At 44.4% G+C, this 23,156-nt stretch overlaps 1 protein-coding gene and 2 long non-coding RNA genes across 3 annotated transcripts in view; 1 reads left to right on the forward strand and 2 right to left on the reverse strand.

Moving 5' to 3' along the window:
- LOC110402143 lies at positions 596–4,390 on the reverse strand. The gene is made up of 4 exons (XR_002440924.1): positions 4,266–4,390; positions 2,674–2,811; positions 1,003–1,176; positions 596–916 (listed from the first exon to the last, which is right to left on the reverse strand). It is a non-coding gene; the product is annotated as an uncharacterized LOC110402143 (long non-coding RNA).
- On the forward strand, positions 4,064–8,100 carry MYOD1 (myogenic differentiation 1). Its single transcript, XM_021403896.1, has 3 exons — positions 4,064–4,816; positions 5,961–6,039; positions 6,659–8,100. Exons 1-3 carry the CDS (start codon positions 4,256–4,258, stop codon positions 6,910–6,912), a joined length of 894 nt encoding a protein of 297 aa, XP_021259571.1. The 5' UTR covers positions 4,064–4,255; the 3' UTR covers positions 6,913–8,100.
- Positions 4,765–23,156, reverse strand: part of LOC110402142 — a 91,243-nt gene continuing 72,851 nt past the window's right edge. The window contains exons 7-14 of the long non-coding RNA XR_002440923.1: positions 21,073–21,215; positions 20,251–20,384; positions 14,307–14,485; positions 12,350–12,460; positions 11,920–12,091; positions 11,003–11,127; positions 8,596–8,806; positions 4,765–4,899 (exon numbers count right to left, since the gene is read on the reverse strand). This is a non-coding gene — a long non-coding RNA (uncharacterized LOC110402142). The remainder of the gene's footprint in view (positions 4,900–8,595; positions 8,807–11,002; positions 11,128–11,919; positions 12,092–12,349; positions 12,461–14,306; positions 14,486–20,250; positions 20,385–21,072; positions 21,216–23,156) is intronic.

Genomic DNA, 23,156 nt, shown 5'->3' on the forward strand with positions numbered 1-23,156 from the left:
CACCAGTACTTAACTGTGATTGAGAAAGTTGCACAGATGAATTCAAAGATGAAAGCAATAGATCACAGAGTGAGAATAAATGCCAGAAGACCGCATTAGGTAAGAAAAAAGCACTTTCAGTAAATGCTTTGACTCCCTTACACAGCTGCAGTTAAGTCCCCATTTCTGTAAAGCTGTATAGACCACTTAATTTCTGTTAGTGTTGCAACACAAGATAGATGATTACAGTGCTGATGCTTTCCCCATCTTTCTAGTACAATGACTCGACTTTTTTTTTTTTTTCTTTTTGTTGGGGGGAAATCATTTTAAAACATCTCCAGTATTCTCCAGTAAAAATACTGCACTGTGCCACAAGAACAGTTTGAAATGCTTTTAGCAACATGCTGGATTTGTCTGTTTGGGGTGGCTGCTCTCAAATACAGCAGCAGTTTAACAGATATTTCCATCTGGGCTGGATTCCAACACCCACCCTCACGCTGAGCATACCTTATTCAACAATTAGTTCCACTGACTGCAACTCAACATGAATAAGAGCAATGGAATCCATCCTTCTCAGTATTAATACATAGCTCACTAAATATGAATGGAGCAAAACTGTTGAATTATAAACTAGTGTCATATTGCTAATAGAGGCCATGTTTGATCTACAGCAGTCTTCTCCATTAAGAGTTGTTAACCTACAATACAGGCACCGGTTTCTAGCACTGAAGACCTTAAATGAACTGCAACACAACAAGGAGCCCAACATTTAAACTTTTCAATGCAAGACTTACTTGCTGCTTCTTTTTCCCTGAAACACTGTCGTGTGAGCTTCTCAGAGAATCTTCTCATCTTTATCTTTGTAGCTAAACATGCCAGTACTTTCTCAGATTTCAGGCCTTTCTCTCTCTCCCAAAATACCTTCTGGATTTTCTGCCTGAAAAGACAATTCTATTAATTTTAGGTAATCTCACAGTCAACTGTTTTCCCAGTCTGTCCTCTGAAAAAGAAAAAAAAAGTTACCATAGATAACCGAAGCTTTTCTTGTCCACGTGATGCTTGTGCAGTGAGGCATGTGTGCCTGTGATCTCTTTGTCAGCAGTACCTGTCTGTTGTGCACAGGATGATCCTCTGCATGCTTTGCAGCGCAGGAAGTACAACCTGCCACTCTCTTCTCAGCTTCATTTCAACCATGACCTAAGAAAAGGAGATGAAGGATCAGTAGGGAACAGGTATAGAGCCAACAGCATTTAAAGCGACTGTACAGATTCTCTTCCTCTGCTGAATGCTCAGTCATACATGCACTCTGTATCTGTTCTTGCAAAGCAATGCCCAAATCATCCAGAAAAGCCACAGAAGCATCACTACTCTAAATATAGCATTCAAACTAGAAACTCTGGAGAGACCTATTCTTTACTTAAAATTATGAGTTACAGCAACAGAGGCTTCCAAACAGGAATCAAAAATGGCGTATTTCTAAATGCTACCATAAGAAATTCCTGTGGTTGTAGGGAAACAGAGCTTGTTGCTGTCTGCTCTCAGAGTGAGGAATTCACTTCAAGTCTTTCGGTGGAGATCGTGTCATATCCTTCCTCATTTCCCCTCTGGCCGCAGAACACTGAGAAGAGCATCTCGGAATTTTGTTCTTCACGAAGACTTGTTTCTGGCCCACAACATCTTTCTGGACAAACCCATCCTTGGGCAAAATACTAGAAAGATAATTTGAGTTTTGGTGCCAGCAGCAACAACAGAATACGTCCTTGCAGAATCGTAGGGGCCGGAAGGGACCTCTGGAGATGATCTAATCTAATCCCCTGCTAAAGCAGGTTGAAACTGCTCAAGGGCAGCTTCACTGCAAGACAATTCTGAGCAGAATTCACCAGCTGGCCATGGCTTTCTCTTGAGTTTTCCACTTAGGTGAGCTCATGCACTTATGAGCATTCACAGGCAATTACTGGCAGTCTCTCTATATTGCCTGTCCAAGTCTCACCATCTGTTACCACTCTGCCCAAATTAACCACTACGTGTGCCAGTCCTCAAATGCCTTTTCCTGGGGTCAGATATAACCTAGATGCATGCTCACAGTGGCAGATTATGCTGTAGCTTTAGGTAAATAGTAGGAAAATTACCATTTCACAATTGAAACCAATGATCTGAGGAGAGTTTACGTGTTTTCAGTGGGTCAACAAGGCCCGCACCAAGCCTTGACAGCCAATGCGCAGCTGTTATACCATACAACTATTTCTTATTTGTACTTATTTTGTCTTATTGTATACAAAGCACTGTTTTGAATACAAATTATTTTTATTTTAGCTGTCCTGTAAAGATCAATCTGAACAATCTGTTCTCTCTTTCCACATCAAAGAGCCTCTACAATAACAGTGGAGTGTTTCTACGAGCTTGCCTCAGAACAGCTGGGAGATACACTTCTGCACGCGTAGAGCTGATCAATAGCTGCTCTCCTTGGGGCAGATCATTTTTCAGCACTAGGTACAGTGAAAGAACAAACTTGTACAGAGTCCAAAACATCTACTTTAAAAAAAAAAAAAAAAAAGATCTTTGGGGTCATGACAGAATGTGACTAACAGTTCTTATCTTTGCCTGCACTTAAAAACATGTAAGTAAGTAGAAAATGAGGGCTGCAGATTGGGAATTTTTGCAAAAATTGAGTGATAGAACAGCAGAAGAACCCACCATGGTGATGGCCCGTCTGAGCTGCCACAGGCACGGGGACCGCGGACTCAACCGCCAACTGATGTTCTGTCACCTTCTGAGATGCTCTCAGCTTTGCCTTTGATTTTAAATGAGCCAGAATGCCACCAGCACTTATAACTGCAGAATGGAGATTAATTTTAGCCTATGGTAAATTAAAAATATCTGTAACTACCTTAATGATGAAGTTACTGAAATCACACAGCCGAACTGCTACAGTACTTTTGTACTGGAGGAAGAACTGAACTTCCCAGCCTAAGTGATATTCCAAAACCCAGGCTCAGGAAGCCTTGAGAGACATTAACAAAGCCATCCTGCTCTTCCATGTCCTCAACTCTGCCACTGCTGGCTGCCCAAAGTAACAAACCCTTCTTGCACAAACAATTGGACTGCAGTGCGGTTACACCTGCAGCACAATGCTGCTCGTGAGATGATGTCCATCTCTTCAAAAGCTCTGGAATTAAGCTAAGGTGAGGCTCAAGTTCAAAGAAGAACCTGAAACGCAGTATACACGTGAGCCGACGTGCAAAGAGTCACCTACTGAAACTGCGCGTAACTCAGGTGCGTCACTGCAGAGCCACGGCCGCGCGGCTCTGCTGAGGAACCACGCGCTTCCCGCCCGTCGCTGCGCCCGCAGCACGCTCGCGCTGGCTGCCTGGCCAGGCCTCGCCCTCCCGCTCAGCCCCGTGCTTCAGGCCAAGCTCCGGCAGCCGTGCCCGAGCCCCGCCCGACACCTCGCAGCTGCGGGGCACGACCCGCCGCTCCCAGCACCCGGCCCCAGCCGCGCACCCCCGTCCTGCGGGCGTTTTGCTCGGGTTCTGACAGAACAGCTCCCGGGCAGCCGCACGCCCGGCTTTCGCGTCATGCGCCCGTCTGCCGACAGAAGGCACGCAGCAGCAGTCCCGGCGCATCGCTCCGGGCCGAAGGACGCAGCGGGACGACGCCCCGCGAGCCGCCCGACGGACCCGGAGCTCCTTCCCGCAGCTCCGACGGGGCGGATCGCTCCCGTTTCCCTCCGCTTCCCCGAGCTCCGCCGACGGCCGCGGGCCGCTACCCCCCCCTGCAGGCGGCCGCGCCGCGCCGCAGCCCCGACCCCGCCGCTGCCCTCGCCCCGCCGCCCCGGCTCCTCGCGCTGCCCCCGCTCCCGGCTCCGTCGCGGACGTCCCCGCGGTTACCGTGCCGGCCGCGGCCGTCCCGCCGGGCGAGGCGTGGGGCTCCGGCACCTGCGGGCGGCTCGGCCCTCCGCGCGCCGCCGCGCGCAGCTCTCCCCTCCCCCCGCAGGGGGCCGAAGCTCCGGGGGCTCCGTCGGCCGCGGCCCCCTCCCCGCCCCGCCGCGCCCCGCCCCGGCCCGCCGGGGGCTCCGGCATAAATACGGCCCCGAGCGGCGCTCCCGGGGCGGCGCGGCTGGGGAGGGGTCGGAGGTGGTGGCAGCAGCCCGCGCCGGTGGCCTCGCCTGGGACAGGGTGCGAGGGCCCCGCTCCGTGCCCGCCTCGCACAGCCGCCCTCGAGACCCCCGTGTCCCCCGACCGCCGTCTCGCCCTGCTCTGCGCTCCCAACCGCCCCCATGGACTTACTGGGCCCCATGGAGATGACGGAGGGCTCCCTCTGCTCCTTCGCGGCCGCCGACGATTTCTACGATGACCCGTGCTTCAACACGTCGGACATGCACTTCTTCGAGGACCTGGACCCCCGGCTGGTGCACGTGGGCGGGCTGCTGAAGCCCGAGGAGCACCCGCACCATCACGGGCACCACCACGGGCACCCGCACGAGGAGGAGCACGTGCGGGCGCCCAGTGGGCACCACCAGGCCGGCCGCTGCCTGCTGTGGGCGTGCAAGGCCTGCAAGAGGAAGACCACCAATGCCGACCGCCGCAAAGCCGCCACCATGAGGGAGCGGCGGCGGCTCAGCAAGGTCAACGAGGCCTTCGAGACCCTCAAGCGCTGCACCTCCACCAACCCCAACCAGCGCCTGCCCAAGGTGGAGATCCTGCGCAACGCCATCCGCTACATCGAGAGCCTGCAGGCCCTGCTGCGCGAGCAGGAGGACGCGTACTACCCGGTGCTGGAGCACTACAGCGGGGAGTCAGATGCCTCCAGCCCTCGCTCCAACTGCTCCGACGGCATGGTGAGTGCCCCGGGCAGGAGATGAAGTCCTTCCTCCTTGAAGTCCAGCAGCAGAGGGAGGCAGGGGCCCCACACGCCAGGTCTCTGGGAAGAGAGGGGCAATCTGTTAGATTCCTGGGAGGAAGGTTAGGCAGTCCCTGTGTGCAGGGGAGCTCTCTGGGAGGGTGCCTGGGAGCACACGGCCCCTGGGCACCTCTGATTCCATGCTCTGATATGTCAGTCCCTCGAAGGACAGCAGTGAGGCAGGTCCCCTTGGGTGTGGGAATTACAGGGGAAAACGTACAGGGCAACCGATCAAGTCTAGGGCTTGTTTCCTGTCATTCATCGTGATAACAGGAGGATGGCCCAAGTAGTGGGAGTTGTTTTCCTTGACCCTTATGAAGAAGGCCAGCTCTCCTCTCACTTGACCTCTCTGCAGACGTTTACCGGCAGTAGAAAAAAGAGCCCAGGCTTAGAGCCTTGGGTTATGGGGAGGGGACAAGGGTGGCTGCAGGAATGCTGCCGAGGAATGGGACCACAAGGGCACTTCCTGGGATTTTTTTCTGTTTTCTGATGGGGATAATCATCACTGAGCTGAGTACCTGGGACTGTGAAATAGTTGGCAGATAGGAGTTACACAAATGGCCCCTCCTCAACATACAGCCTTTTCATTGTAGATTCAAGTATTGGAAACAAATATATTGGTCAAGGTTTGGGGGTTTTTCTTTACAAAATCAGAGTAGGAAGGGAAACTAAAGGAAATCCAAAGGTTAGCTGCTTTCTCAGAGGAACTCATGTTTGGAAAAGTCTTCCAAAGTTAGATCAAAAGAATTCCTTCCTTTCTTGGGCTGCCTTTTCTAAACTGACCCTAGGCGTAGGGCAGTAGTGATGAGAATGCTGGAAAACCTCATCTCTGGTAAAACCACAGTCATGGCGATGGTGGTAATTTCCCTTTGGAATGGCTGTGCCACATAAATATTCTGGTGTAAATCCATCCCTTTTTTTGGCAAGTGAATTCTGTCTGCTTCATTCAACGACACAAACTTGACAGTATTTCAGCGGGGAGCGATGGCACAGATTAGCAACTGTAATACAAAATCCGATGGTTCCTGGGACCTGCGGAAAAGGCAGTCCCCCAACCTCACTCAGATTATTCTCCTTTCCAGATGGAGTACAGCGGGCCGCCTTGCAGCTCTCGCAGGAGAAACAGCTATGACAGCAGCTACTACACGGAATCACCAAATGGTGAGTATTTGCTGTTGAGAATATGACTGTGTGAAGCACGGAGATAGGGGCAGCCAGTGCAGTAGCCTCCGCGTGGCCTCCTCCATCCCCAGTCACTTAGCCAGGCTGGAGAAGGAGCCTGCCTGTCCAGCCAGTGAGCTGCTGATGCTGGCAGAAGCACTGGATTTCATGTAAATGTATTTGCAAGTAAAGGGGATATGCTATTGCTGCATTTCCTGTTTTGCAAATATAGCATCTAGGTATATATCCCTCTCTGTAACTGATTTTTAGTCTTAACCCCATTTTGCGTGAAGCCTGTTCTAACCAGGTATCACTGATCCAAACTGGAGAGATGGCTGATGGAATTCCAGTCTTCCATTCCCTTTCTAAGGAGTGAAGTGAAGCCCTGGATCCACCCTCCCCGAATAGCAGCGTGTTTCACTTGAGTCTCTCCTCTGTTCCACAAATTACAATCCCCTTCCTGATAACTGGCATCCTTCACTAATATTCATTTCCTCTGACACTTTGCATGCTGTCAGATGCGTACTTCAGCTGCTTGCTGGGGTTTCATAAAAGAACTACATCCTACCGCTATCAAGTACTCATGGGATAAATTGATTACATTTGTCTTTGTTTTTAGATCCAAAGCATGGGAAGAGTTCTGTTGTTTCCAGCCTCGACTGCCTCTCAAGCATTGTGGAGAGGATTTCCACAGACAACTCCACATGTCCCATACTGCCTCCAGCTGAAGCTGTTGCTGAAGGGAGTCCCTGTTCCCCCCAGGAAGGAGCAAGCCTGAATGACAGCGGAGCCCAGATTCCTTCCCCCACCAACTGCACCCCGCTTCCTCAGGACAGCAGCAGCAGCAGCAATCCTATCTACCAAGTGCTATAAAGGCAGGCCCAGCCGGACTGCACCAAGAACAAATGGCTCCGTTCAGCCAAGCTCCAAGACCTGCCTTCTAAGACGGAAAGGACTTCAAGACTTGTTCCAGTTTTAAAATATCATTCAAAATTCCTTATATAACTTTTGAAACCTGTATTACTACAAAATACACTTAGTTATTTATTGGTCGTTAAACTAAAGTTATTTAATATGTCCAGAGATAAAAGTGTATACAGGGAAATGGCCAATGTTTAATTTGGGCTTTGGAGAATAGGAACCTAGCTCTTGAATATGGAGGAGAACAGAAATCTACAACAGCAGTGGTGTGACAGATCCTTCTTCTTATTACCCCTGTTCTGGCCAAAATAAGGTTGTGGACCATTTTTTGTAAAACTTTTTGTATACTTGTAAATAAGAGTTGCTTTGCAAAAAAAAAACAAAAAACAAAAGAAAGAAAGAAAGAAAAAAAAGAAAAGAAAGAAGAAAAAGAAAAAAATGAAACAAAAGCTAAAATTAAGAACAAAACAAAAATAGGAAAAATTAAAAATATATATATTTAATGTTGCTTGGTTTGTTGTGCCAAACTTTAACTTTATATATTTATACGATGTGATTGCCAAGAATGTTTTCAACAGTATTCTAAATAAAGACCCTTATTTATAAAATCTGTGGCATTATCTTGACTTTCATTAGAGCTTCTAGAGTTACTGGTGCATTCAGGAGCGATGTTAAGATTGCTGCCTTGGCAGGAAGAAGATACAGGCTCTGATTCAGCAAAGAAACGAGGAGCTTGCTTCAGCTGCGTTACTTTCAATTACTTTGTGCAAAGGCATTGCTGAAAAAGGGTCTGCTTTCTTCCTGTTGTATATTAGTGATTGCTAAACCAAGTCTTACACATCAGTGGTCTTTACTAAAAAAAGATTTGGGAGGTAATAAGCATATGCCTCTTGTTCCTCCAAGTTCACAATTACATGACTAGAGCTTACGAAGCTGTAATAGAAGTGGGAGTCCTAGTAAATTAGACTCTCCAGATTCCATTACAGCTACTATAAATTAGAGCTGTATGACAATATTTTGCAAGTTCAGGTACTACATTCCCAGACAAATATTCAGATTTTTCATTTAAGTTCTAATTTTCAAGTGACTATAACATATTCGTATACACTCAGGTATTAGAAAATACTTTGAAGTCGCTTTCTGTCACAAAGTTCAAGGTACAGATCACAGTTTTCCTCAAGTTCAGGTTGGAATTTATGCCCAAGATTGGCAGTTTTAATTTGGATTTGAACTTTAAGCATCTCTGGCAGCACTGCTCCAGGGATTTGCTTCTTGTTTAGAGCCTCTCTAAAAATAACCGGTGGGGTATGTTTCATTCAGTATATATGTGTAACCTTGCAAGCTTGCCACAGAACTGAAAAACATGAAGCCCTGAGCAGATTGCCATTGATAAGCAGCTATCAGGGCGTATCTGTACATTTGGACAAGAACAACCAGCCGCTGTAGCCCACACGCAACAGCCTGCTCCTTGTCATATCCCTGTGACTTATGGCTGTTGTTTAAACTTCACAGTGAAAAGAACAGCCAAACAAATAAACAACAGATACCATCATCAGCTCTAAACGTTTGATGACAGATCAGTCACCATATTCTCCCTTAGGTGATGTTTACAGAAGGAATTTGTGCAGCTCGTACCTCTTCAACGGGAAGAAGAAAGACAGGGGTGGCTCATGAGCTCCCTTGTGGCGTGCAGCAGCGACCACAGTGGATGACGAATGAGGGCACCGGGGACACAGGGCTGCTGTGCGGGCACACCGGGCTTGGCTGGTCAGAGATGCTGGGGCAGGGCTGTCCCCTCAGCACCTTAACCAACATCCAGCTTTGTAAGGGTCTCCTGCTGGCTTCACTGTGGGCAGAAAACACAGTCCAGCTTGTAAACATTCAGCTTTTCCCTTTTTTTCCCCCCTCACTTACCTTCATTTTTTCCCTTAAAAATAAGAACTAAATGAATTTCAGAGTGTTCTAATTCATGCTAGCATGAATCAGGAGCAACTGCTAAGATCAGAAAAATGTCCCACGTTAGTCTGATTGGAGGCAGTGTCATTAACTCACAAAAACTAAAGAAACACAGACAGATCCTTACAAGTCAAAGCTTCCCATGTAAATGATAATTCCATTGCCTCCAGCGAACAATCGGGCCCACAACGCAAAGGATGCTTTTGAGAAGTACTATAGACCTTGTCATCCCTGTGCTCTGAGGCTGGTGAAAGTGTCATGAATTCAAATTTACAGGCACAGTAATGGCAACCAAGAAATATTTTGCTGGATCAGGAACTAAGAAGACCCTTCACATGTACTGGGAGCACAAAGCTCGCCCCTGCCTCATTCCAGGACCCTGTGGGGCACAATAGGAAGCACCCCGGGCCCAGCTGGCATGGCACAGCGGGCACAGAGTGCTTGTGCTCAACAATGTACATGCAGTTCTACGTGAAGTCATGTATATTGCATTTCACTGATTTATTTTAGCAACCCAAGTTTCCACATACTGATGTTAATGTTACAACAGAGAGCAAGCATTTAGCACATCCCAAAATAGATGGATGGATAAAGAAGAAAAAAATATTCCTAGATTTACTGTGCAGAGCCCATCTTTTTCCCACTGATGTCAGTGAGAGAAATCCACTGGAGTAAGGCCAAGGGGCATCAGTGCTGATAAACATACATTTGGATTACAGCTGCATTTATTTTTCAACTTAAGTAAGGAAAATGTGTGCATTTTTTCCTGTTTCTAAGGTGATATACTTAAAATAAATGCCTGAAGTTACTCTGTGCATCAAGAGGACGGCGCACTGCTGACACAGCCCTGCCTATGCGGAAACATCTCAAAGTTGGACATCATTTGGATTCAGAGTTTTGCCTCAGCAGTGACATGGGACACAGGCAGAGCAGAGGAACGGGCACAAGGCTGACCCAACATTTGCAAACTTTGCTTCTTAAATTGGGATCATCCCAATAATAATCCCAACTGGGATCACGTATGGATCATCCTGCAAGACAGACTGTGGTCTAGCTTGGCCTATAGGAACACACAAGTGTGCACTACACACACCAACAGCCTGAAGTCATCAACATATAGTATAATTCTAAATCAATGTGTTGCAGGACGGGAAAGATTTTTAAAAAAATACTGAATCTGGACAACTGCACTGACATGCAGAGCTTAGGGAGAACTGAGGACTTTGCAAACCTGAGTCCTCATTTCTCCAAGCTGCTTTGACAAAACAGGACAGGGCCAGACGGAATGTGGGTGGAAGACTTTTCAGTGAAGGTTTTAGAGCTGTCTGGCATTTCCTATGGAAGGCCACTCCAAGGGAAAGTCAGAAAACTACTAATAATTAAAGGAAAGCAGCTGTTTTTGAATGTGAAGATAAGCGAGTATCTTAGCAATGTTTGGTTTGATTTGGTAACTGCAGAGAGCTGTACTAAACTGCATGACAAAACCAGCATTATTGGTTGATCCTATTCAAACTATAGATAAAGAGAATATAGATATAGATAAATAGCATAAACATGTACTTCATTTATGTACACTAAGTGTTTTGATTTGGAAATTTCATCACGTTATTTACAAACACAATAACAATGAGGAACTTTTCTTCTATTTTCAATATTTCATTGCAAAAGAGGGCAATAAAATTGCTGTTTTTATAAATAGCTACGTTATTATAGATTATTTCCCAAATTACAATTGAAACTGCTACAGAAATGTCCACAAACTAAAAATTCAATTTTAGGTATAAGAAAAATATGAGCTATTCCAGATATATTCTTTCTTTTTATAATTTTTTATCATCTGTATCCAAAAATATTAAATAAATACAAAGTGGGCAACTGCCTTGTATCAGTGCTGCTCTTTTAAAAAGACTTCTCATTTCAAATGCAAGACAAAGACCAGATAGGCATTGCTGAATGGGGAAGGGATTGTATTTTGCAGAGATATTTGAAAGGGTCAAATATGGCAAAGGGGACAGCCTGCTCATTTTACTCACAGAAGTGATATTACCATCTCCAGAAGAACAATATCCGAAGGTGAACCACTTACTGCTGCTTCTCAGCGAGTCCTTCCTCAGCCCCTCAAGTCACACGTTTTTCTGGAAATCGCTTCCACAGCCAAGACCCTCCCTCAGTGGTCTGTGCAGCTCATTTCTCAAAGAGCCCATTGCATACCTGGGAACGTTGTTAAGCAGATATTGGTGGTTTGACAGTCAATAGTTGAGATTTCAGGGCTAACAGGGGACAAAGTGAGCCCTAGTGTCACACAGCAGAGCCTCCTTTGTCCTTTCCCACCTAGGTCTCACCAGGAGTTAGCAATATCTGACACAAAGCCATCTGGGCAAGCGGAAGGAACCTAGAGATATCCCTATGGGCAAGACCCAGAAACATATCTTTCACATACATAGATACTTCTGAATAACATCTTAACAATGTAAGTTTAATAATGAATGCTGATCTATCCTGTAACCACAGGGTTACAGAAAACCTCAGGGTCTTCCCAATAATACAGTCAGCATGATGCTAAACTCACATTTCTTTCTAAAACTTCTATCTTCCACATGGGTCTTAGCAACATCAGCAAGTGTGCTACTTTACATAGCACTCAATGAAAAATCCCATATTCATCAACAGGGAGGCAAATGCCACTATTTATGTGAAAATGCATTAAAAACTGACAGCTAATAACCCACTTCATCAGAGGGAGGGAGGGGGGCTGTAGTGGGAGTGGGTTTAGTGTTTTGGTTGTTTTTTGTTTGTTTGTTTGGATTTTTTTTTTTTTTTTTTTTGGTGGGGATCAGATTTATTCAGAGTTCTGGGGCTCAACACAGTCACCTAACGTTGCAAGCACATGGTTATGAGATAGGTCTGCCAGTCTCTGTGAACCAGACCTGAGGTGCTGAATAACAACCTGGAACTGCAGAAGCCCTCTGAAGCACGGGTTCTCCCTAACCCACTTAAACTGACCTTGAGAGGTCTTTTCTTTTTTTGTCCAACAGCAGCATCTGCTGGGCAACTTTCGAATTGCCTTTATTTCCGAAGTTCCTTTCGGCGAGTTCAACATACTGTTTTCTCATCTTTTCAATAGCAGATAGTTGGTGAGGAAACAGCAAAAACAGTCACAGCCTTCATTCAGCACCTGGAGCCCCATACACCAGGAAAAACGTGTTGGAAAAGTCAAGAATTTCATTACCAAAGAGGCTTCTAAGGAAAGAGAGAAAAATTGAAGGAATAGCTAAGTTTTTGATTATTAATGCACACATTTGGAAAAAGCACCCTATATTCATTTGGTTTATTTATGTGAAAAAGGAGACAAAAGGAAAGAGAAAATGGAAGGTTTGAACACACTGTGCGGCTGAGATGTTAGAAGTGGTGCTGGGGGAGACTGGCTACATACCAGGAAGCACATGCACAAGAGCAGGAGGTGGCAGAAGGACCACAGTGCAATTCTCTGGTGGCAGAGTCCTTCAGCAGGGTGTGAATCTTCCAGGTGTGCAGTCACCTCCATCTAAAATGCAGGACATGCTGAGAAATGGTCTCACACATTTGGGAAGAACATTTCAAGCCATGCAAGGAACTGAAGAGGCAACACACCTAAAGATCGTCTACCTTACACTTTGGTCATACGACATTCCTTTTCTTCACATCGATGCTTTACTAAAACAATCCTCATACAAATGCACTTGCTTGCCATAACCGAAAGACAAAATCTGAGTGACTTGTGCTTTTTGTGTGGCTCAGGATTCATCTTCTGGTTGACTGACAGCCGCTGAGTGCAGCTCTCTGCCTGACTGACTGCCAGCCAGGCTTTCGTTCAGAGAATCCATCATGCTTGGGAACAAATGCCCTCTGAGACCTGTTCGTCCAACTCATAACTATTTCCTCACATGTGGTTCTATTTGAAGTCAGCAGTTTTGACTGTCACTGAGTGGCAGAGCATTATGATTCTGCCATTTGTGAGAAAGAATTTGTTTTCAGCTGATCATTCACAGAAGAGAGAGAGTGGGCCTGTACTGGTAAAACAATACCCTGTCGTTACAACTGTCTTCGCCTTGTCTTATGCCACCTGTGGGTTTCCTGAGGCTGGAGCCTAGACAATCCAAGTGATACTGAGAGGTACAATTTATTTCTACTTGCCACAACGTGAGCAGAACTTAGATTACTGCAATCAATAAGCATTGCGTTTATCCATTGTTGTTTTTTGTTGGGCTTTTTTATCAGACCGCTGGAGGGCAGCATTTGTATAAAAAAGAGAGACCATTTCCCCAGTGCATACATCTATCTTTTTCCTAAACTTTTATAAATATTTCAATTCAGGTACAGAATATCATTTCATACCAAGACAACTGAAATTAATGAGCTGAATATCTGTCTAGTGAAGCTTCGTCAGTCTTTATTGGCAGTTGACACAACTTTGGTACCCTTACCTGTAGGAATTCATGGCTTGCAAGACTCACTTATATGTGAAAAATCACAGGTTTTTATGACTGTATGGCATCGTATCCCCACGAGTTGCATAAAGGTGGTCAGGATAAACACTACAGTATAAGCAAACATTTACACAGCAGCTTGTAGATGAAGTTTTCTTCCTCAAACAGGGTATCTAATGCTCCCATTACAAACACAATGCCATAGAGATACAAATGTATTCAGGGCAGAACATGTGTCACACTACTCATTTCCTTCATTTTGGAAAGGAAGCATGAGATGTGCTTAGCACAGATGTTCTACACTCTTGAAAGCAGTCTTCTAGAGAACTAGACACTTGAAATAGCTTGCAGTTCAGAGCCAGCTGTACAAAATGTAGGCCTAAACATGGCTTTAAAAAGCTGCACAAATGCCAATTACATTAAACAATATGAAAAAAGGAACAAAGTAATGTGCCTAATTAACAAAGCTAGAGATGGAGTCAGCCATTTGGTTTAAAAGTACTCCCAAGAGAGATGTTAAATCCAACGGCTAGGGCAACTCTGGAAGAAATAAATTAACATGCTGGGTTAATATTTCAAGCTCTGTGGGAGTGAGCAGTGTGCTTGGTGAGGAGAAGCAAAGGTAAAAATATCACAGGGTGCTATTTTGTTTGTTTGTTTGCCAAGGACACTTTAGCTTTTGCAATTTATTTATTCTTCATGGTGTGCTAGAAAATATGCAAGACAACATAAAATTATCAGCATTACGTCACTGAATTTCCTAAATTTATCTTTCTGCCACCTGTTAACTCTCATCTCAAGGTCAAGAGAAACCACTGTTTTGAGTGAATGAATTATGGCACAGGCATATTCACAAAAAATACATTAGCAGTGTTCTTTTAATTTTAGTACTATGTGCAACCACAGCTTAAAGAAGCCTCTTACCGTAGGATTTCTCTGAGAAATAAGCTCTGGTGGCTTGCATCTGTCCAGGCAAAACTCACTTATAAGCATTACAGGCCTTCTGTGGGGGGCTTTGACTTCATCCTGGGCATGAAAGAAGAAGACGCAGTTCAGAAGATCAACAGGGCTCAATTTTCCAACGTCTCTCTTGGTATCCTGTTCTGTAAGAAAGACATCCGGATTAAAACATTGTAAGCTCCTGTTAGTTAAATGCAACCTACCTGAACTTTGCATGCAGAAGTGTAATCAAGACTCTACAGACCCAATAGCTCATGTATCTTTTGTCTAGGAGCATAAAGGAATATGATTTTCCACTGGAAACTAAATAAATTTGTTCTGGAGCACTGTGCTTAGAGATGTACTTCACTTTCTCATACTGGAATTACAAAGACAGCAGAGAATGTCCTGAAGACAGCTTTTGTTCCACAACAGCTTTTCCTGGTCTCGTATCTAAGGACTGACTGACAGCTGTCTGGTTCAAAATCTTCAATACCTGTCATCAGGTAAACTCAGGCCTCTAACTCCTGAGTTGCAGCAAATACTGTGGCTTGAATCCCTTCCAGTATTCATCTGTTGGCAGCTGTTTCCATCTGTTCTTTCTTAAGCAGTTCTGCCCCATCCCTAGGGAAGAGCAGGACTGGCATGCACTGCACTTGCTTGTTGTGAGCCGGCTGCTCATGTTTTACCTGAATCTGTCATTTTGCCTCATCTGCTCTCTGCCCTCTTTTTGCAGCAAGAATTCTGAGTTCTGCTGCACATCAATGATGAAAAAAAAAAAACCCCTGTTTCTCAGATATGAATGACAAAATAATACTCTCTCTTTTAAATGCAAGTTACTGAATAGACAGGAAAGACTGATCAGTTTGTTTAACCCTCGTACCTCCTAGGTACGTAGTGATTCCTGCGTGTATGTTTCGTAGCTAAAGCAAAATAACTTTGACATACCTTCGCTTTGTTGTGACTTAAGGCATGTTCCCTTCAATCAATTCTTGAAGAAAAAAAGATTTTATTTTTTTTTAGCTGAGGTAATTAGTTTTATATTTTCACCATGGAAAGTTTTAATTCATATTTTGACATACCATCTCTAGCCTGATTTCCAACAGGACTGAATGCTCTTCAAACCTCTTGGACTTTCGAAGTGTGTGGCCGAAAACGCAAGCCTTTAGGTCTAAACATTTTTTCTTTCAAAGTACTTCAAAATACCTCTCAAAATATTAGACGCATTCTGCAGTTCTCACTCAGACTTAGTGGGGGTGGGGGGAAATAGCTGATAGGACAAGAGACGTAACATAACGTGGAAATGAAGCTGAAAAAGAACCCATTAGGAATCCAAACATACTCATCCAGGTTTTGTTCCAATTAGTATTATATATATTTTTGTACATTTAGACAAACGCACCTGCTAACAACTGTATAAACATACACTCAGGAGAACGGACAGTAATTCCATTGAATTCCCACATCACCTTTTCTGAGATGCACTGTTCTTTGCAGCATATATTTCTCTGCTTGGTGTATAAGATGGTCAAACTGGGCCACAGAAGCACAGCACCACTGAGTACTTCTGCATGGAGATCTCTTAATCTGCTGAAGGGCTCTTAAGGGGATTAGCGTGATAAAGCAAATAAAAAGCTAAAATATTTTAAAATTAATTTTAAAAAGCTATCTTTTTTTCCCATGTTTTAAATAGGATAGATGTCTGTAAGCTAGGGAACAATTTTAAAAGAACCTGTAGAAATATATTTCATTTTTAATAAATTGAAAAATTTCACATAAGACTGGCCCTTATGGATTTGCAAACTGGGTACCCCTTTTCTCTCATCCCTTCATAGGAAAGCCAGTAAGTATGCTCCTGCAGGCTCTGTTGCAGGACAGGCATCCATCCTAAAAGCACAGAAAGGTCCCATTTTGCATGAGAACAGAGCGTAACTAAGGAGGACCCACTTCTGAATTCTTGCTGGCCAACTCTGAGCATCTTGTGCTACCATGATCTTTCTTCGCTTCCCTGTTATTCCCCAACCCCCTTTACTTCAAGGATACCTACAGGCGAGGAGTACATCTGCAAAGCCTGGCAGAATCCACCCATGAATCAGCCCATGAGTAAACAATGACTAAACATGCGGTGTCTTAGGAACAAGCATAGCACTGTGCTTTGTAAGTCGAACCATTTAAATACAGACCTGCTGAAAACCTTGTATGCTAGCAGGAATATCAGCCACGATCTGCTGGGCCAGTACAGCCCTTTTGCACTGCGATTCCTAGAGAAGGCTTTTTCCAACATCCAGGAAACTGTGGGTAGAGCATCTTCCTGTTCCCTGGAGCACGCAGCTACAGCACATCCCAGCAACTGAAGGCTGAGAACAAGCTAATAGAAGTGCCATGCTTCCACTGTTAGCTTTGATCTAGCTCTCACTGGAACAACACACTTCTGTTAATGCAGGTTCAAAACCAAGCCAAAATCAGGAAATCTGCATGCCCAACAGCTGGCTAAAGATTTGTGTCAGAAGGTGGATTTTACATTCTATTTACTCACACTTGCACTGTGTGAGTCCTGGTTACTTACAAAAGAAACACAGTTGATTTCACCCTTAGTGCCAATTATTGAACTACCATCATACGCAGCATGAAAGAATTACTTCAGCAGGATTAAACATCATATTTCATGGCACTGTCCACAGAAATAATCACAAAGCTAGGGAAAAGCAAAGACATCTCCGAATTACCGATTCATGTCAAATATTGAGGAGCTGGGTTAATCAAGAGATGTAACCAATGCTTTAAACACTGGAGTCAGCACTGTTCAGATTTATTTCAACTATGCTTACCTTTCAACACCCAGTTTTACGAACCGTTTATACCAATAAAGATTTACAGGCTATTTTCCTACTTGTTTGTCTGAGAACATTTCTGTTGCTGCTGCAAACTCAGAGTAAGCTTGAGAAATAATAACAGTTGTGAAAAGTGAATCATTCAACAAAAGTAAACCTCTCATTTCAATTTTAAAACAGAGAAAGAAATGTTCCAATTATTTTGATGTATTAGAGAAATAGTCAGCTGTTAGGCAAGCATGTGTTTTGTGCATAATGCAGCACGTTCTATCCTCTCCCATTAGAAAGAGATCCTAATTCTTGCATGTGTGTGGTTAAATGAAAAGGACGTACTTGAGGCACTGAGAACTGCACACCTTGTTCAAAAAAAAGACAGGTGCCTCCTGTTCTGTAAATAGTCTATGTGAAATATCTACGCCTGTATCGATGGGTTTGTGCCTGTTGCTATGTTCATGCACCTGCAAATTGGCTGAGATTTTAAAAACGTCACTCCAGCATTAGCAGATTTTCATTTTCAGAAAAAAAAAAAAAAGTTGAATAGGCCAATCTCAGAAGGCCAAGGACCTCAGAGGACCCCCCAAAACAGATCACCTACAAATAAAGCAGAGTCAGATCGCTAGCCACTTTTGGAACTGTAAGTTGTAGCACGTGGTAGGAGCTACATGGTTCAGCTATATGTGCATACATTTACTCTACTGAACATGCAGATTTATAGCCTTCAGAATTACTGCACTCAGCTCCTAGTAACACACATTTAGCAGCTTCTATAAGCATGTTTTTGTTATGCGCTGACATGAATCTTCCAATATTGTAAGTTGCCTTTTCCTCGTCACCAGCTGCTTGTTTTGCTGGATCTCGCCTAGATCAGCAACAGGAAGACAGAAACAAATCTATACCCTTCATAGAACAAAGCATCACATTAGCAAAACTGCATGCTTTATTTCAGTTACTGAAAGTAGAGTTCGCTGAGATTTAGCTCCATGATTTCTTGAGGATGATTTCTGTATTACGGAATGTTCTTAAAAGATAAATCCTAACACTTTTACTATGGCCTTGAGTAAAGCATGTCTCGAAAATGATACCATTTGAGATTAATACACGTGCTCCAAGAGAAGCAAAGAGCCTGGCCCAGTCCAGCTATGTGCTGCTTTCAGGCAGGTGCTGGCTCTAAGGCAAAAAGCCATTTGCAGTGTTCACTGCCCTTTTCTCTCCCTACGAGAAATGGGGCCTGGAAACCATCCTAGCCCTTCAGGAAGCAGCAGAACATTCCTGCCACCTTGCCTTGTGTGCACAATCCCACTCCTATTTACACTCAGTTCCATCTCCTATGAATTTTCAGTGAAACCAAATGGTTGCAGATAGGTGTTCCACTGAGTTAAGGGAATGAGTAAAGACCTGTGATGATCTCCAACATAATATGATATTACTTTCATTTTTTTTCCCCAGAAGAACATTCATTTATCTCACAGTTTGATATACATCTGTTCAATACTGACATTTCTACACCAGCACTCTTTTTCAACGATCCTAAAGGGATTCTCAAAACAATCTTCACTCACAATCAAATGCAGCCCAGTACAAACGGACAGAGAACAAAATGCAATCAGCAGGTGCAGCATAGCAAATGTTTCTCAGCTCATAGCAAAGCCAAGCAACAGTTGAGGAACATGGATGAAAATGAAGTACAGATTTAAGCAAAATGTAGGTAATAATATGAAGAAAAAAAACCCTTCCAAAGCACTGGAACAAGCTGCCCAGAGAGGCTGTCATGGAGATTCTATCTCTGGAGATCTTCAAAATCCATCTGGATGCTTCTCTGTGCAACCTACTGTAGGGAACCTGCTTTAGCAGAAGGGGCTGGACTAAATGATCTCCTGAGGTTCCTTCCAACCCCTACAATTCTGTGATTCCGTGAATCAAGGGAAAAAAAAAGCCCAAACCTAGCTAGGTAAGTGTACAGGAGCAAACATTCAATCTATCTAGATTCTATTTCTGTGACTATCTCACTAAAAGCAGGATGACTTTTTTGAATCAGGCTTTGTGACTGTGACATGAGCCCTTCAGACATGCGGCACCTCTATGGCTCCCTCAGTCAACATCAAGCAACAATCAATTATCTTCTCCTTCATTCTCATTTTTTTCCATGGAAGGCTTTCATCCAGCTATTGACAGTCCAAAGGTCCAAATCTAACCTTGCAGAAAAGTAGTATCTTCTTTGCAAGTGCAGCTTTGTTTGTTTTTAGATCAGTTTCAAGGACAGAGTGAGTACACTGCATGCTGAAGTGCATCACAGCTTTCCATTTGATTCCAAATTATTTACAAAGATCAATATTAACAGACAGCAATTCACAGCGTGATGTAATCTAGAATTGATAAAGAACTGCATTGGAACACTTGAATTGTCATGAATTTAATACAAGACAGCACAGACTGAGTTATAGCATTCAAGAATTGCAAAATAGGTGTTCCAAACCTGGCTGCTTTTTGTTTTGAGATTATAACTCTTAGAAATAAACCTCTTCCTCTCAGCTTCCCCGAGCTTTAAAAAAATTTAAATGTGCTCTCCAGTTGTATTCATCGTTGTACACAAAGTAACAGGTTTTATAAATGTCTCTTTTCCCTCTTTTTATTGTTGCTTTTCTTCGAATTGCTCAACGAGTTTTTACAAGAACCCTTGTCTTGGAGTACAAACTGGTTGATGAACTCAGAATGGCTGGCTTAAATTTAAGGAGTGAGTGTTTCGGTAGTTATCACCGTTGTTGGTATATCCTTGTTGAGTACCTCAGGTACTCTTGGGTATGCAGAATGAGACACTGTTATACTAGGAAAGCACCGAAGCATAAAGCAAAGCTTCCCTATATGCTTTTTGTGCCTATACAACACTGTAATTTTGATCTATCAATCCATCTTCCATAATAAAAAGAAAACAAAGCCATAATTTTGCTCAAAGGTGATTACTTACTAAATTCAGAAATATTAGGGAATGTATGCTCAGTCAACCCCCCCTCCCACTGAAAGGAAAACTCTTTAGAGATATGATTAGAAATCACTGAAATTCACAGCTGAAGTAGAGACTTCTGTCTGGAAGAGCAACCTACCTTTCATCGTATCCTGTTACCCTGGGGATGCTGAAGCGTAGGTCAGCAAAGGTGATGCCAGGACTCCAGACACAGAGGCGAGATAAAGACTTCCTCTGCCTGTGTCATCACAACACAGGAGGCAGTGGGGTGACCTAACACAAAGGATGAAATTAGTAAGGGGACAGATTATCTTTTGCTGTTATATAGGAGTTTAAAAAATAAAACAGATCTACGGCTCAAAGCTGTATTTCCACTATCACCACTAAAAGTGTTGATTCGGATGAACACCGAAGGTTGCAAGCACTCCCAGTGACTCTAATGGGGCTGCTCAAAGCACATATATTCTCTCCTGAACAGCAGCTGTGCAGCTCCAGCCTCTCAGAAGGCTCCCACATTGAAAAGCCTTCCTGAACTCTACAGCTGCTTTTCCCCTACTCATGCCAGGCTTTAGTTAGCCACAGCTAACTAACGGGGCAGGTGACCATCAGAATCTGTCACCAGCATCAGCTACAGAAGTAAAATACAATTCTGAGGCCAACATCATTTGGAGATTTATGATAACATTACCTCCTGCTGCTGCTGCTTTACCAGAATCCTTTTCCAGATTGTGATCTCCTTGCTCAACCTACCAAATCCGTGCCTCCCACGCAGGTCTCCCAGTGCTCTTAAAACTGTTTTCTTTCGTTTTAGCAAGCAAATCTTAGTAAGGTTAGCTGCTAATTTAACTTAAAGATGACGAGCTATCAGAGCAAAACTAGATGATTCCTAGACACGCACATCCACCTTCGTATAAAGTCCTCCCTGTCCAACTTCTCTTTCCTGGGTGGAGAAGACACTCACCAGGGACATACAGAGAAGACTGTTTTCAGGTTGTTGACGTGGGAACTAAACTTTTGCTCTTTCATTCATTCTTTAACTGAAGCCAGTGGAGCTATAAAGGCAATGCTGCTTCTGCAAGCGAGTGCGTCATCTGTAACACAAGTCTGAAAGCACAGAAGAGAAGACACGGCTATTTTGAAACTGAAAAGGCTGAATGTGTGTATGCCTGACTGTGACAAATATATACATATGTTCACCACACATACGCACTGGATTACAGAACCTCATTACAGCCCTAAAAAACACTGCAGAGTAAGGGGAGATCCTTCAGCACCCCAGCAGCTGGAGGCCTGTAGTGTGAGCGGGAGTAAGGAATGGTGATAGCGCAGTTGCGGTGGGCAGGAGGGCCATGATGCAGTTTGGTACTTCTGTGGAAAACGTTCTGTCCCTAAGTATGAACATCTTTGAAAGTGATTTGGTTTCTTTTATCTATGGTAGTCCAAACCTTTCAATTTGTGGAAAATTATTTTGTTAAAAAAAAAAACAAACAGAATTTTATATTGCTAGCAGGCAGGCTCCAGTCAAAACTCTGCTGATACACAGCACTGCTGGACTGACTTCAAACATTCATTTTATGAAAATTAGCTACTACCTACCTGACAGCATTAACTATCACTAATTAAATAAAATCCTACCATAACCTCCAGTGCAAAGCAAAGGGTTTTTTTGGTCTCAGTATGTTGTTACTTTCTGCTACGTTCCTTGTTTAATGAAGACCTTATTATCTGATACCTTACCTCCCAAACTGCAGTATAAGCTTTGAAAATGAACGCTATCTTTCATTTTCCCCATGAAAATAATGTATAAATATAAACCTCTTTTTCCAATGTATATTTTTAAGATGGTTTCCTATTTCAGCAACTGTCTTGCTCCTATTCTTCTGCTCCCCCTCACCCACTGATCTCTGATTTGGAGCCCTCAAGCTCTTTTTGAAATACCCAGCTCATCTGCGGCTGCCAACTCTCCTTTATCAATTGCAGCCTTTGTATCTTCAAAGAAACCTCGCAGGTCACTTAAGCGTGGCCTCCCCACCTGAGCCCATGAAAACCGCCTTTGAGCAAGCTTCCAATTTCTTAACACATGCTTTCAGGTTCTTTTGAGGTCCTGCACCACCCTCCTGCCAATGCCCAGGCCAGAGGGGAAGATGGAGTGCCAGAAGCTGCGAGGGGTTCCTTTCATCCTCATCGCTGTCTGAGAGCTCAACACTAATGTTCCAACGGAGAAAATGCTGATGTAGGTAAGGGAACGTGGAAGACAAGACTAATAGGTTGGGAAAGGACCTCAAATCTCTTCTGGGTTAACCCCCATGACCCTCAGAACCTGCAGTGCTTTCCCCTCACCATTAGAAACAATAGGTAAGCGGGAATACAAAAAATTTACCTGCTTTGTTATTTTATCAACAAACTATAATCTTCATTTCCCTTCCCTTTCTAAATTCCAGGCTTGAGTTCACCGCTCCCTTCTCATTCTACGCCTTCCTTCTGGCAGCTCTCAAGGATTTCGGATGGCATTTCTGTGCTGGGGCTCCTCAGACCCTTCCCTGTATCCCAGCCTTTCTCTGCTCAAACCCAGCGCCCACCTGCTGCCTGTCCACTCTTCTTGGAGGCTCTGCCATCAGCTGAGGGTGGCTGCAGTACAGCATTGCCTCGGTTCAGCCTCGTGATCCCTTCTCAACTTCACCATGTTCCTAATTTCCGTACTCCCTTTTCCCACAAGTCACGCAGACAGAGCATCGAGCACCTCGGCCTTCCATCTGCCCTGCCAGCCTCTGGACCAACCTGTTGCCATTCACGCAGGCGAAGGAGGTGTTCGGGCCTCTCTGTTCCATCCCGCCACATCTCCTGCAACGCTTCCCTCTGCACTCCAAGCGCTGCCATACCCCTCTCCCTCCCCGGCTCACCACACGAGACACGTACACCCGGGGAGACGGCGCGTTTTGCCTCTTTGCCCAAAGGAGAGCGGCGGGGATTCACCTGAGCGCCGCCGGAGACGTCCCGGAGCCGCCACCCGGGCGGCCTCTGAGGAGGGGGGCAGAGGGCACCGCT

The sequence above is a fragment of the Numida meleagris genome, chromosome 6 (genome assembly GCF_002078875.1).
Source record: "Numida meleagris isolate 19003 breed g44 Domestic line chromosome 6, NumMel1.0, whole genome shotgun sequence".
NCBI lineage: Eukaryota > Metazoa > Chordata > Aves > Galliformes > Numididae > Numida > Numida meleagris.

Bases quoted from the DNA above. Each gene is read 5' to 3' on its own strand.
- MYOD1 (XM_021403896.1), top strand. From the start codon at position 4,256: ATGGACTTACTGGGCCCCATGGAGATGACGGAGGGCTCCCTCTGCTCC. The intron at 4,817-5,960 runs GTGAGTGCCCCG...TCTCCTTTCCAG, and splicing joins CCAACTGCTCCGACGGCATG to ATGGAGTACAGCGGGCCGCC. The intron at 6,040-6,658 runs GTGAGTATTTGC...CTTTGTTTTTAG, and splicing joins CTACACGGAATCACCAAATG to ATCCAAAGCATGGGAAGAGT.